This window comes from Panulirus ornatus, chromosome 6 (assembly GCF_036320965.1).
Source record: "Panulirus ornatus isolate Po-2019 chromosome 6, ASM3632096v1, whole genome shotgun sequence".
Lineage (NCBI taxonomy): Eukaryota > Metazoa > Arthropoda > Malacostraca > Decapoda > Palinuridae > Panulirus > Panulirus ornatus.
Genome location: NC_092229.1, coordinates 36094689 through 36108351, shown reverse-complemented (window position 1 = coordinate 36108351; position 13663 = coordinate 36094689). Strand labels below are relative to the sequence as shown.

General features: G+C 42.3%; 1 protein-coding gene across 8 annotated transcripts in view; it reads right to left on the bottom strand.

The window, feature by feature from the left end:
- LOC139749157 (glutaminase kidney isoform, mitochondrial-like) overlaps positions 1 to 13663 on the bottom strand; it is a 488059-nt gene that overhangs the window by 39682 nt on the left and 434714 nt on the right. For all 8 annotated transcript variants that reach the window (XM_071662800.1, XM_071662801.1, XM_071662799.1 and 5 more), the window contains 2 exons: positions 10012 to 10070; positions 2504 to 2536 (listed from right to left, as the gene is read on the bottom strand). In XM_071662800.1, coding sequence (XP_071518901.1) covers positions 2504 to 2536; positions 10012 to 10070 — 92 coding nt within the window. The remainder of the gene's footprint in view (positions 1 to 2503; positions 2537 to 10011; positions 10071 to 13663) is intronic.

Here is a 13663-nt window from a genome sequence, read left to right as displayed (position 1 = left end):
ATAACTCTGGTGGGTCTGTTGGGTTGTAGCTCCATAACACTGGTGGGTCTGTTGGGATGTAAGCTTCATAACACTGGTGGGTCTGTTGGGGTTGTAGCTCCATAACACTGGTGGGTCTTTGGGTTGTAGTTCATAACACTGGTGGGTCTGTTGGGTTGTAGCTTCATAACACTGGTGGGTCTGTTGGGTTGTAGCTCCATAACACTGGTGGGTCTGTTGGGATGTAGCTTCATAACACTGGTGGGTCTGTTGGGTTGTAGCTCCATAACACTGGTGGGTCTGTTGGGTTGTAGCTCCATAACACTGGTGGGTCTGTTGGGTTGTAGCTTCATAACACTGGTGGGTCTGTTGGGTTGTAGCTTCATAACACTGGTGGGTCTGTTGGGTTGTAGCTTCATAACACTGGTGGGTCTGTTGGGTTGTAGCTTTATAACACTGGTGGGTCTGTTTGGTTGTGGCTTCATAACACTGGTGGGTCTGTTGGGTTGTAGCTTCATAACACTGGTGGGTCTCTTGGGTTGTAGCTTTCTAAATTGTTGGGTCTGTTGGGTTGTAGCGTCTTATAACACGGTGGGTCTGTTGGGTTGTTGCCTCCATAACCTATGGTGGGTCTGTTGCTAAGGTGCTTCCTTAACACTGGTGGCTGTTGGTTGTAGCTCTCATAACACTGGTGCGGTTGTTGGGTTGTAGGTCCATATACACTGGTGGGTCTTGTTGGGTTGTGGATCCACTAACAAAGGTGGTGTTGTTGGGATGTTGACTTCATAACTCTCGGTGTGTTGTTGGGTTGTAGCTCCTAACAATGGTGGGTCTGTTGGGTGGTTGCCCTTATCATACTGGTGGGGGTCTGTTGGGTTGTAGCTTCACAACACTGGTGGGGTCTGTTGGGGTTGTAGCTTCATAACACTGGTGGGTCTGTTGGGATGTTAGCTTCATAACTCTGGTGGGTTCTGTTGGGTTGTAGCTCCATAACAATGTGGGTCTGTTGGGTTGTGCTTCATAACACTGGTGGGTCCTGCTTGGGTGGTAGCTCCTAACAACTGGTGGGTCTGTTGGGTTGTAGCTTCATAACACTGGTGGGTCTGTTGGGTTGTAGCTTCATAACACTGGTGGGTCTGTTGGGTTGTAGCTTCATAACACTGGTGGGTCTGTTGGGTTATAGCTTCATAACTCTGGTGGGTCTTTTGGGTTGTAGCTTCATAACACTGGTGGGTCTGTTGTGCTGTAGCTTCATAACACTGGTGGGCTTGTTTGGTTATAGCTTCGTAACACTGGTGGGTCGGTTGTTCTGTAGCTTCACAACACTGGTGGGTCTGTTGAGTTATAGCTTCATAACACTGGTGGGTCTTTTGGGTTGTAGCTTCATAGCACTGGTGGGTCTGTTGAGTTATAGCTTCATAACACTGGTGGGTCTGTTGGGTTGTAGCTTCATAACACTGGTGGGTCTGTTGGGTTATAGCTTCATAACTGTGGTAGGTCTGCTGTGTTGTAGCTTCAAAACATTGGTAGGTCTGTTGTGTTGTAACTTTACAACACTGTTGGGTTTGTTGTCTAATGGAGCTTCACAACACTGGTTTGTCTGAGGTGTTGTTGTTACTTCACATCACGAGTGGGTCTGTTGTGTTGTAGCTTCACAACACTGATGGATCTTTTATGTTGAACTTCACAACACTGGTGGGTGTGTTGTGTTGTTTTTTCATAGCACTGGTGGGTCTCTTGTGTTGTAGTTTCACAACACTGATGGATTTGTTGTGTTGTAGTTTGACAACACTGGTGGGTCTGTTGTGTTACAGTTTCATAAGAGCCTTATGATACTGATGGGTGTTGTTGCCTTACAACACTGGTGGATGTTGTAACCTCACAACACTGGTAGGTTATGTTTGTTGTAACTTATAGCACTAGCGAGTATGTTCTGTTTTGAACCTACAATAATGGTAGATGTCTGTGTTGTAGCGTAAGAACACTGATGAGGCTCCTGGGTTGTAGCCTGACAACACTGATGAGGCTCCTGGGTTGTAGGCTGACAACACTGATGAGGCTCCTAGGTTGTAGGCTGACAACACTGATGAGGCTCCTGGGTTGTAGGCTGACAACACTAATGAGGCTCCTGGGTTGTAGGCTGACAACACTGATTGATCTTGTGTGTTGTAGCCTGGTGTGTGGTGTATCCTGCGCACAACACTGACCCCCCCCACCAGGAGACTGTCTGGTTGCAAGACTATACAACCTCACACTACCAGGTCAATATATGGTCATAACTATACAACCTCACACTACCAGGTCAATATATGGTCATTACTTAACCTTAGATCCGGAGGCATAACCCTTGGCTATGATGACCTGGCCTTTGACCAGATTCTTGAGGGTCAGATGAAAGGTCAGGTCATCATACCTAAAGGTCGTGGAGTCGTGTTCAAGGAATGTATGACGTCATGGGTGCGTGACGTCATGCATAATGGGTTAGAACAACAGCTGTACAACAAAGTGGGGACGAGATACTCACGTAGTCGAAGCGGTCAGCGGCGGAGAGCTCAGGCTGTTGGCAGGGAGACACTGGGTTAGGTCATATCATCACTACTACGTGGCTCTACCGGGCACACTTGTGTTACTCCCGGGTCTTAACATGTATGTATGTATCATGTCTTTACTCCTATGTATGTATGTATACAAACAAACACACACACACACACACCAACCTAAGCCAATAACTCATTTTTCTTTGGTTAACTAACTGTATTATAATGGATAACATTTATAACCTCGTGGTTCCCATCTTCAGAATTTGCTCTGCTAACAACAGTTTTATAATGTTCAGAAAGATGTTCTCATTCAAGGTTTCATTATTCAAATGTTCCATTTATCCACAACTCTAATACTAGAAATGCTTCTTTACATCTTTTTCAACGTTTTTTGCTTAATTTCTTAATATGACTTTTGATTTTTCTATCCTAACATACTGTGAATTGTTTATTGTTGACATCATCTAAGTAATTGTTTATTGTTGACATCATCTAAGTAACTGTTTATTGTTGACATCATCTAAGTAACTGCTTATTGTTGACATCATCTAAGTAATTGTTTATTGTTGACATCATCTAAGTAATTGTTTATTGTTGACATCATCTAAGTAATTGTTTATTGTTGACATCATCTAAGTAACTGCTTATTGTTGACATCATCTAAGTAATTGTTTATTGTTGACATCATCTAAGTAATTGTTTATTGTTGACATCATCTAAGTAACTGTTTATTGTTGACATCATCTAAGTAATTGTTTATTGTTGACATCATCTAAGTAATTGTTTATTGTTGACATCATCTAAGTAACTGCTTATTGTTGACATCATCTAAGTAATTGTTTATTGTTGACATCATCTAAGTAATTGTTTATTGTTGACATCATCTAAGTAACTGCTTATTGTTGACATCATCTAAGTAATTGTTTATTGTTGACATCATCTAAGTAATTGTTTATTGTTGACATCATCTAAGTAACTGCTTATTGTTGACATCATCTAAGTAATTGCTTATTGTTGACATCATCTAAGTAATTGTTTATTGTTGACATCATCTAAGTAATTGTTTATTGTTGACATCATCTAAGTAATTGTTTATTGTTGACATCATCAAAGTAATTGTTTAATGTTGACATCATCTAAGTAATTGTTTATTGTTGACATCATCTAAGTAATTGTTTACTGTTGACATCATCTAATTGATTCAAAAACATATTGATTGTAGTCAGGTCACCTCTTACTCTTCTGTCTTCCTTGATGGGCAAAGTAAACATCTCTGGTACCAACTCTTATCTTCCAGTGTCTCGTAATTCTTGTGTTTCTTTAGATGAAGTAACCAAATTTAGATGAAGTAACCAAATTTAGATGAAGTAACCAAATTTAGATGAAGTAACCAAATTTAGCTGAAGTAACCAAATTTAGATGATGTAACCAAATTTACATTAAGTAACCAAATTTCAGAACCATATTCTAATTTTCACTTAATCGGTGGAGGATGTGAACACTTTGCTGAATATATCCCTACACTTGAATGTTATCTTCGTCAGCAGACACTTGAATGTTATCTTCGTCAGCAGACACTTGAATGTTATCTTCGTCAGCAGACACTTGAATGTTATCTTCGTCAGCAGACACTTGAATGTTATCTTCGTCAGCAGACACTTGAATGTTATCTTCGTCAGCAGACACTTGAATGTTATCTTCGTCAGCAGACACTTGAATGTTATCTTCGTCAGCAGACACTTGAATGTTATCTTCGTCAGCAGACACTTGAATGTTATCTTCGTCAGCAGACACTTGAATGTTATCTTCGTCAGCAGACACTTGAATGTTATCTTCGTCAGCAGACACTTGAATGTTATCTTCGTCAGCAGACACTTGAATGTTATCTTCGTCAGCAGACACTTGAATGTTATCTTCGTCAACAGACACTCTGGTTCCTTTACTTGTCTCTCAAGGTGGGACTCAGGTAAGAGGTTAAGGATGATGGCAACGCTCAAGTGCCTCTCACATACACACACATTCCTGCAGCTTATTCCTGCCTGATGACACTCGTATCGACGCCATATTTCACTGTATCTCATAATCATTTCTACAATGAGTAAGTGATCCTGTCAGTCCCGTCTCTATACACGCCAAGGAAAGTGTCAGACGCACGGCAACAAACCCCTTAGCGCAGTTGCCAATGATTCATCCATCTCCTTGGCGGGTCAGCAATTGCTGGCTCCTGATGTGATACATTTCCGGGACAATATGTTACTAGTGAGCGGAAAGGTTGTGTTGGCAATATAGTGGAAGCAAAGAGGAAAATAGCGGAAATAAGTCGACATATTTATAGACACGTCCAGTAAGTAACCAGGCTAACTATCAACCATAGCGACAATATTTCGTACATTTTCTCAGCAGGACATGAACTGCTGTCTGCTGGGGTGATGTGTTTTCAAAGAAATATGTAACTGGTAAGTAAGAAAGTTTGACAGCAGTATGGGAGGAAGACAAGAGGAAAACAGTGAGGGTGAGTGGTTACACCCTTGACTAATGTCACTTTCGTTCTCCGAAGTTGTTGTTGGAGCGTCTGCTCGGTGTGAGTGTTAGTCCAGAGGATAATAGCGAGTTGGTCAGCGTCTTCATTCTAGTGAATCTATGGTGTGCGTCTCATGAAATTTCTGACTGTCCGCAGAAGCTGGCAGGCAAAAACATAAAGAGGTCCTCACTTGCTAGTTATCAACCATGTAGCAGATCAGCTTTGAAGCTTCTCTAGATATCTTGCAAAGTGACATAGTTCTCCTCGATCTTTTATGACTTTGTCATCTTACGTAAATATACTGAGTACGATCCCTCTGGCTGGCTAGTCATTTACACAGTTAAGAAAAGTAATCGTCCCAGTCTTACCCTGTGGCACGCCATTACTGACCTTAAACCATCTCGAGAGATTTCTTTGACGTGCGTCCTTTGTCCTCTTCCTCTACAATAATCTGTCAAAGTTGTCTTCCAGTATCATCACAAACATAGGTGGACAAGTGCCAGATGATGTCTGGTGGTTCACACACACACAGAGTCCATCCAGCCTTCTTTTGTCTAGAGCGTAGCCCACTCTCACAGAAATTGAAGAGGTTCTTTGCAAGTAGTCATTCATTATGCTTTCTAACTGTCCTTCTGTCTTTTCCTGTACCTTATAGACCACGCTGGTCAGGATGACCGGTCCAGAGTTCAGCACCTCCTTCCTAGGCACCAAAAACACATTTCCTAGAAAATATATCACCCCAGCAGACACCCAGCCATTTATATCCTGCAGAGATTATATATGAATCATTGGCAACTCTGTATGGGAGTTCACAATACTTCCTCCAGCAATATCTTGAACAATATCCAGCAATATCTTGAACAATACATCAAGTGGTTTGTTGAATGCATCTCAGCTTCATCACATGGGCCTTTAATGGGTTATGACCCTTTCATATTCTGGTCACGTATCATACAGATGTCTCAGTATTTTCCAAGAGCTCCTCCCCATCACACCTCGCTAGTGTTGGGGCCATAACGTCTTCCGCTGCTGTGAAGAAACAATTTTGCGCCTGCCATTCAGTCCCTCGCATATCCTTACATCATCCTCAACAGCTCTTCCCTCGGACTCCCTCTGTTTTATATAACATAACATGCATTTTAGATGACAATTGATGCATTTTAGATGGCAATTTACTCTTGATGAAATGTAAAGTTTTCAGTTTTTCCTGCCTTGTCTACAGCAGTTTTTTTTTCAATGTTTCTTCGTTGCTTCTTCTCATCCCACTGTACTTGTTTCTTTGTTTTAACGTCTCTCTAGCGCTGGATGGTTGAGATGCTACATATATCTTTATCCCAGCACATCGCAAAGCTTCTTTGCCTTTTGACATCTCTTACTGAACCTCTCTTGCCTCTTAAACCTTGTCACGTAGATGAGGCAACTGGTACCCCTGTTCCTACTGCCTTAACATACACAGAACCTTCCCTGGTTCATACCTGCTGAAGCCCATGTCCAAATTTTGGTTTTCGTCGAAATTGTTGAGTTCCCTGGGTGCGTGTGAGTGTTCATATACATACTGTACTGTTTCTGTACTTTGAATATGTATGATTACATATTTCTATCAGAGAAAAATATACATATGATTTTATCAAAACTTTGACAAAGTTAAGCAATAATTTCACTAATCTGCTAAAATACTCGATTATGTTCTATTTAAAAATCACTCTTAAGCAGTAAAGTATGATAGCGAGAGACAATAAACTATGGTGGGGAGAGGTAGTAAACTATGACGGGGAGATATAGTAAACTAAGTTGAGAGACAGGGAACTGCGGAAGGGAGAGACAAAAATATATGGTAGGAAGAGAAAGTAAACTATGGTGGGGAAAGACAGAAACCTATAGTGTATACTGTAGAGATAGTAATCTATGATGGGGAGAGACAGTACACGATGATAGGAAGAGACAGTAATCTGTGGTATGAGAGTCAGCAACTTATAGTGGAGAGAGACAATCTGTGAAGTGGGTGTTAGTAAAATATGGTGGGGAGAGACAGTGAATTATGTTAGGGAAACAGTGTGATATATGGTGTAGGCTTCAGTAAACTATGGTGAGGAGAGACAGTAAACTGTGGTGAGGAGAGACAGTAAACTATGGTGAGGAGAGACAGTAAACTATGAAGAGGAGAGACAGTAAACTATGGTGAGGAGAGACAGTAAACTATGGTGAGGAGAGACAGTAAACTATGGTGAGGGGACAGTAAACTATGAAGAGGAGAGACAATAAAATATGGCGAGGAGAGACAGTAAACTATGGTGAGGAGAGACAGTAAGCTATGGTGAGGAGAGACAGTAAACTATGGTGAGGAGAGACAGTAAACTATGGTGAGGAGAGACAGTAAACTATGGGGAGGAGAGACTATAAAATATGGTGAGGAGAGACAGTAAACTATGGTAAGGAGAGACAGTAAACTGTGGTGAGGAGAGGCAGTAAACTGTGGTGAGGAGAGACAGTAAACTATGGTGAGGAGAGACAGTAAACTGTGGTGAGGAGAGACAGTAAACTATGGTGAGGAGAGACAGTAAACTATGGTGAGGAGAGACAGTAAACTATGGTGAGGAGAGACAGTAAACTGTGGTGAGGAGAGACAGTAAACTATGGTGAGGAGAGACAGTAAACTATGGTGAGGAGAGACAGTAAACTATGGTGAGGAGAGACAGTAAACTGTGGTGAGGAGAGACAGTAAAATGTGGTGAGGAGAGACAGTAAACTATGGCGAGGAGAGACAGTAAACTATGGTGAGGAGAGACAGTAAACTATGGTGAGGAGAGACAGTAAACTATGAAGAGGAGAGACAATAAAATATGGTGAGGAGAGACAGTAAACTATGGGGAGGAGACACTATAAAATATGGTGAGGAGAGACAGTAAACTATGGTAAGGAGAGACAGTAAACTGTGGTGAGGAGAGACAGTAAACTCTGGTGAGGAGAGACAGTAAACTATGGTGAGGAGAGACAGTAAACTATGGTGAGGAGAGACAGTAAACTATGGTGAGGAGAGACAGTAAACTATGGTGAGGAGAGACAGTAAACTATGGTGAGGAGAGACAGTAAACTGTGGTGAGGAGAGACAGTAAACTATGGTGAGGAGAGACAGTAAACTATGGTGAGGAGAGACAGTAAACTATGGTGAGGAGAGACAGTAAACTATGGTGAGGAGAGACAGTAAACTATGGTGAGGAGAGACAGTAAACTATGGTGAGGAGAGACAGTAAACTATGGTGAGGAGAGACAGTAAACTATGGTGAGGAGAGACAGTAAACTATGGTGAGGAGAGACAGTAAACTATGGTGAGGAGAGACAGTAAACTATGGTGAGGAGAGACAGTAAACTATGGTGAGGAGAGACAGTAAACTATGGTGAGGAGAGACAGTAAACTATGGTGAGGAGAGACAGTAAACTATGGTGAGGAGAGACAGTAAACTATGGTGAGGAGAGACAGTAAACTATGGTGAGGAGAGACAGTAAACTATGGTGAGGAGAGACAGTAAACTATGGTGAGGAGAGACAGTAAACTATGGTGAGGAGAGACAGTAAACTATGGTGAGGAGAGACAGTAAACTATGGTGAGGAGAGACAGTAAACTATGGTGAGGAGAGACAGTAAACTATGGTGAGGAGAGACAGTAAACTATGGTGAGGAGAGACAGTAAACTATGGTGAGGAGAGACAGTAAACTATGGTGAGGAGAGACAGTAAACTATGGTGAGGAGAGACAGTAAACTGTGGTGAGGAGAGACAGTAAACTATGGTGAGGAGAGACAGTAAACTATGGTGAGGAGAGACAGTAAACTATGGTGAGGAGAGACAGTAAACTGTGGTGAGGAGAGACAGTAAACTATGGTGAGGAGAGACAGTAAACTATGGTGAGGAGAGACAGTAAACTATGGTGAGGAGAGACAGTAAACTATGGTGAGGAGAGACAGTAAACTATGGTGAGGAGAGACAGTAAACTATGGTAAGGAGAGACAGTAAACTATGGGGAGGAGAGACAGTAAACTATGGTGAGGAGAGACAGTAAACTATGGTGAGGAGAGACAGTAAACTATGGTGAGGAGAGATAGTAAACTATGGTGAGGAGAGACAGTAAAATGTGGTGAGGAGAGACAGTAAACTATGGTGAGGAGAGACAGTAAACTATGGTGAGGAGAGATAGTAAACTATGGTGAGGAGAGACAGTAAACTATGGTGAGGAGAGACAGTAAACTATGGTGAGGAGAGACAGAAAACTATGGTGAGGAGAGACAGTAAACTATGGTGAGGACAGACAGTAATCGATGGAAAGGAGAGATAATACTAAGGTAGGGAAATAGTGTAATCTATGACGAAGGTGCCTGTAAACTACGGCGAGGAGAGACAGTAAACTATGATGGGGAGAGACAGCAAACTGTTATGGGGACAGACTGTAAACTATGCTAGGAGGAGACAGCAAACTATTGCAGGGAAAACAGTAAGAGAGAGAGCAGGCTTTGGTAGAGAGACAGTCGACTATGGTGGAGAGAGACAGTAAACTACGATGGGAGACAGTAACTATAGTGGGGAAACAGTAAAGTAGAGGTCGTATCTGCTGAAAAGTGTAGCATTTGAAGGGTAGGCACTTGGAGGGTGTAGTACTTTACGAGTATCGCACTTAACGGATGTGGCGTTTGGAGGATGTCTGCACTTTGAGGATGGGACACTTGGAGGGAGCGGTACTTGGAGGTGTGTCAGTTAGAGGGTATGGCACCTGAAGGGTGTGACACTTGGTGTGTGGCATTTGGAGGTAGTGAGGGTGGGGTGATACGACGGGGTGAGGAGGGAGTACCTAAATACGCCAGGCACTGCTAGGCACACACAGCAGGATGAGGGAGGAGGTGAGGTGCGCCTGGGACTGGTGACGGGGAGCAACATGAGGCATGTGGTAGCGAGGTAAGGTTGGCTGGGAGTAAACACTCACCTTCAGGAGTGCGGCAGTCATGATGGCGCCAGCGTTGATCATAGGGTTGTGTGGTTTGTCTGTGGGATGAAGCGACATGTTATTAACTCCGAGATCCTCACGAACACCCTGCTTGACACACACACACACACACACACACACACACACACACACACACACACACACACACACACACACACACATACGTACAGAAAACGCAGGGATTCGTCCCTGGTCTTAATGATGAACATCTTGAACGTAAGGACAATACCCTTGTGTATGATGGCCTGGCACTTGACTCGACCCTCAGGATCAAGTAAAGGTCAGGTCATTTTACCCACAATTCTAACAGTCGTGCTCAAGGGTCGCACTGTAGTGCCAAGGAGGTTAATATATTTGTAAGGTATGTGCAGGGACGAGGGGAGGATTCGAACCGAGAGTCTGATGTTGACGACACACCAGACAATATTACGTTACCTGGCGTTCATCGCACAACACCAGCCTCTAATGTACTTCTCTACCTCCTCCTATATACAATGACTCAGTGTTGAATATATATATATATATATATATATATATATATATATATATATATATATATATATATATATATATATATATATATATATATATATATATATATATATATACGAACAAAGTGCATATGAACGCGCACCTTCAGAGAACATACAGACCTAGCCTAGCCTAGCGGTAGCGCTCCCGCCTGTTGCACGGGGTTCCCGGGTTCGATCCTGGTTGTTAGAGGATTGTATGATATATATATATATATATATATGATTTTTTTTTCAAATACATATTCGACATTTCCCGCGCTAGCACGGTACCTTTAAGCACAGAGGACTGAGCCTAAGGGAAATCCTCACTTGGCTACCTTCTCTTAAAAAACTGGAGGGGAGGATTTCCAGCCCCCCTCCCCCGATCCCTCCTCTTTTAGCTGCCTTTTACACACGCAGGGAATACGTGGGTATTATTCTTTCTCCCCTATCCCCAAGGATGATCTATCAATCTATCTATGTATGTATGGATATATATATATATATATATATATATATATATATATATATATATATATATATATATATATATATATATATGTATATATTTATATATATATATATATATATATATATATATATATATATATATATATATATATATATATATATATATATATATATATATATATATATATATATATATATATTTTCTTTTTCTTTCGTACTATTCGCCATTTCCCACGTCAGCGAGGTAGCGTTAAGAACAGAGGAATGGGCCTTTGAGGGAACATCCTCACCTGGCCCCCTTCTCTGTTCCTTCTTTTGGAAAATTGAAAAAAACGAGAGGGGAGGATTTCCAGCCCCCCGCTCCCTCCCCTTTTAGTCGCCTTCTACGACACGCAGGGAATACGTGGGAAGTATTCTTTCTCCCCTATCCCCAGGGATAATATATATATATATATATATATATATATATATATATATATATATATATATATATATATATATATATATATATATATATATATATCTTTTTTTTTTCTTTCTTTCAAACTATTCGCCATTTCCCGCATTAGCGAGGTAGCGTTAAGAACAGAGGACTGGGCCTTTGAGGGAATACCCTCACCTGGCCCAATTCTCTGTTCCTTCTTTTGGAAGATTAAAAAAAAAACAACGAGAGGGGAGGATTTCCAGCTACCCGCTCCCTCCCCTTTTAGTCGCCTTCTACGACACGCAGGGAATACGTGGGAAGTATTCTTTCTCCCCTATCCCCAGGGATAATATATATATATACATATATATATATATATATATATATATATATATATATATATATATATATATATATATATATATATATATATGTAGAGGAAACTGACACCATGCAATTATAATTCAAAGCCAGGAAGTAAGCTTTGTACAAAATCTTCGTTTTCTACAGCGTTATGAAGTCAGAAATGTGTCGAGTATTAAACTGGGTAGTTTCAACCGCTCATCTCCTCCCAGTGAACCTTTGCCACCTCTTACATACCTCTCCCGCGGGGCCTTCCAGACCCTGGTGGACAAGGCGCAAGGCTCATATATCACTGACGTACCTCCCTGGGTTCTCTGGGAGTGTGCCTCAGAGCCTGCACCAATCCTTGCTCAGGGTGCGGCATTAGTCCTCGTTTTCTAAATTCCTTCTCTAGATTGACTTTTTCCTCTATTCTCTAATGCATAGTTTTCTCTCTCGTCGTTTCCATTGCACTGGTTTTCGAGTGAGTGACTTTCCCGTCCTATCTAATCAATGATGGTGTTCCGCAGTGTTGTCTCATCGCCTACTCTCTTTCCTCTCTCTCAATGAATGATTTCTTCTCTACTTCTAACCATTCATTCTTAAGCTGATGATTCCACTTTGCATTCTTCATCTCACTTACCCTCACCTCTGCCTTCTAATACTCGTTCCCTTTGTCCTACTGATCACATTTCCTCTTTGCATTCTCACATGTGCAGCATCTCGGACTGGGAAAGCAATCACCTCGTGAAACTTGGTAGTGATAAAACGTAATGTCTTGTCATATCTCCTTCTAATAAGCATTCGTTTCCCTCTGTTCAGTTTCAGACCAATACAATTTAACCCTGTAATAATGTAAACATGTCGGTCATGACCATACTCTCTTCTCTGTCCTGGTAAACTAACATGATCAGCATCACAAAGTGTGCCTGGCACAAGCTGGCAGTGTTGTAAAGATGTTATAATTATTGTTATGTAAGAACAGCTCTTTCAGGTCTACGCTGGCCCATGTTGCAGGAAGTGTCACCTTACGTTACAGTAGGTTCCCCCTTCGCTGCAGGTGTCCACTTACGTCGCAGATGGTGTCCCCTAATGCTACAGGAGGTGTCCCCTGACGTTGCAGATGTCCACAAACGTTACGAGAGGTGCATTCTTGCGTTGTAAGTGTCCCCTAGTGCTGCAGGTGGATCTTAACGTTGCAGATGTCCTACTATGCTTTATGTGTCTTCTTACGTTGCAAAATGCGTCCTTGTACGTTGCAAGTTTCCGATTAAGGTAAGGAGGTTCCCCTTACGTTGCTGGAGGTGTGCTTTGCTTTCCCTTGTGTTCCATCTTATCATTCCTTTACGTTGCAGGTGTCCCCTAGCCTTGTAGAAGGTGTCTCCTCACGTTGCTAGTGTCCCCCCAGTGTTGTAGAAGTTGTCCCCTTACGTTGCAGGAGGCGTCTCCTTACATTGCATTAGGTGTCCCCTATATTTCAGAAGGTGTCCCATCACGTTGCAGGAGATGTCTGCTTACGTTGCAGGTGTCCCCTCACGTTGCAGGAGGTGTCCCCTCACGTTGCAGGAGGTGTCCCCTCACGTTGCAGGAGGTGTCCCCTCACGTTGCAGGTGTCCCCTCACGTTGCAGGAGGTGTCCCCTCACGTTGCAGGTGTCCCCTCACGTTGCAGGTGTCCCCTCACGTTGCAGGAGGTGTCCCCTCACGTTGCAGGAGGTGTCCCCTCACGTTGCAGGGAGTGTTTACTTACAGTGAAGAGGTGTCCTTCATTGCTGCAGGAGTTGCTACCTTACGTTGCAGATGTCCCTTTACGTTCCTACGGATGTTGTCTTGGTTGCAGTAGGTGTCCCCTTATGTTGCCAGAGATATCCCCTTACATCGTAG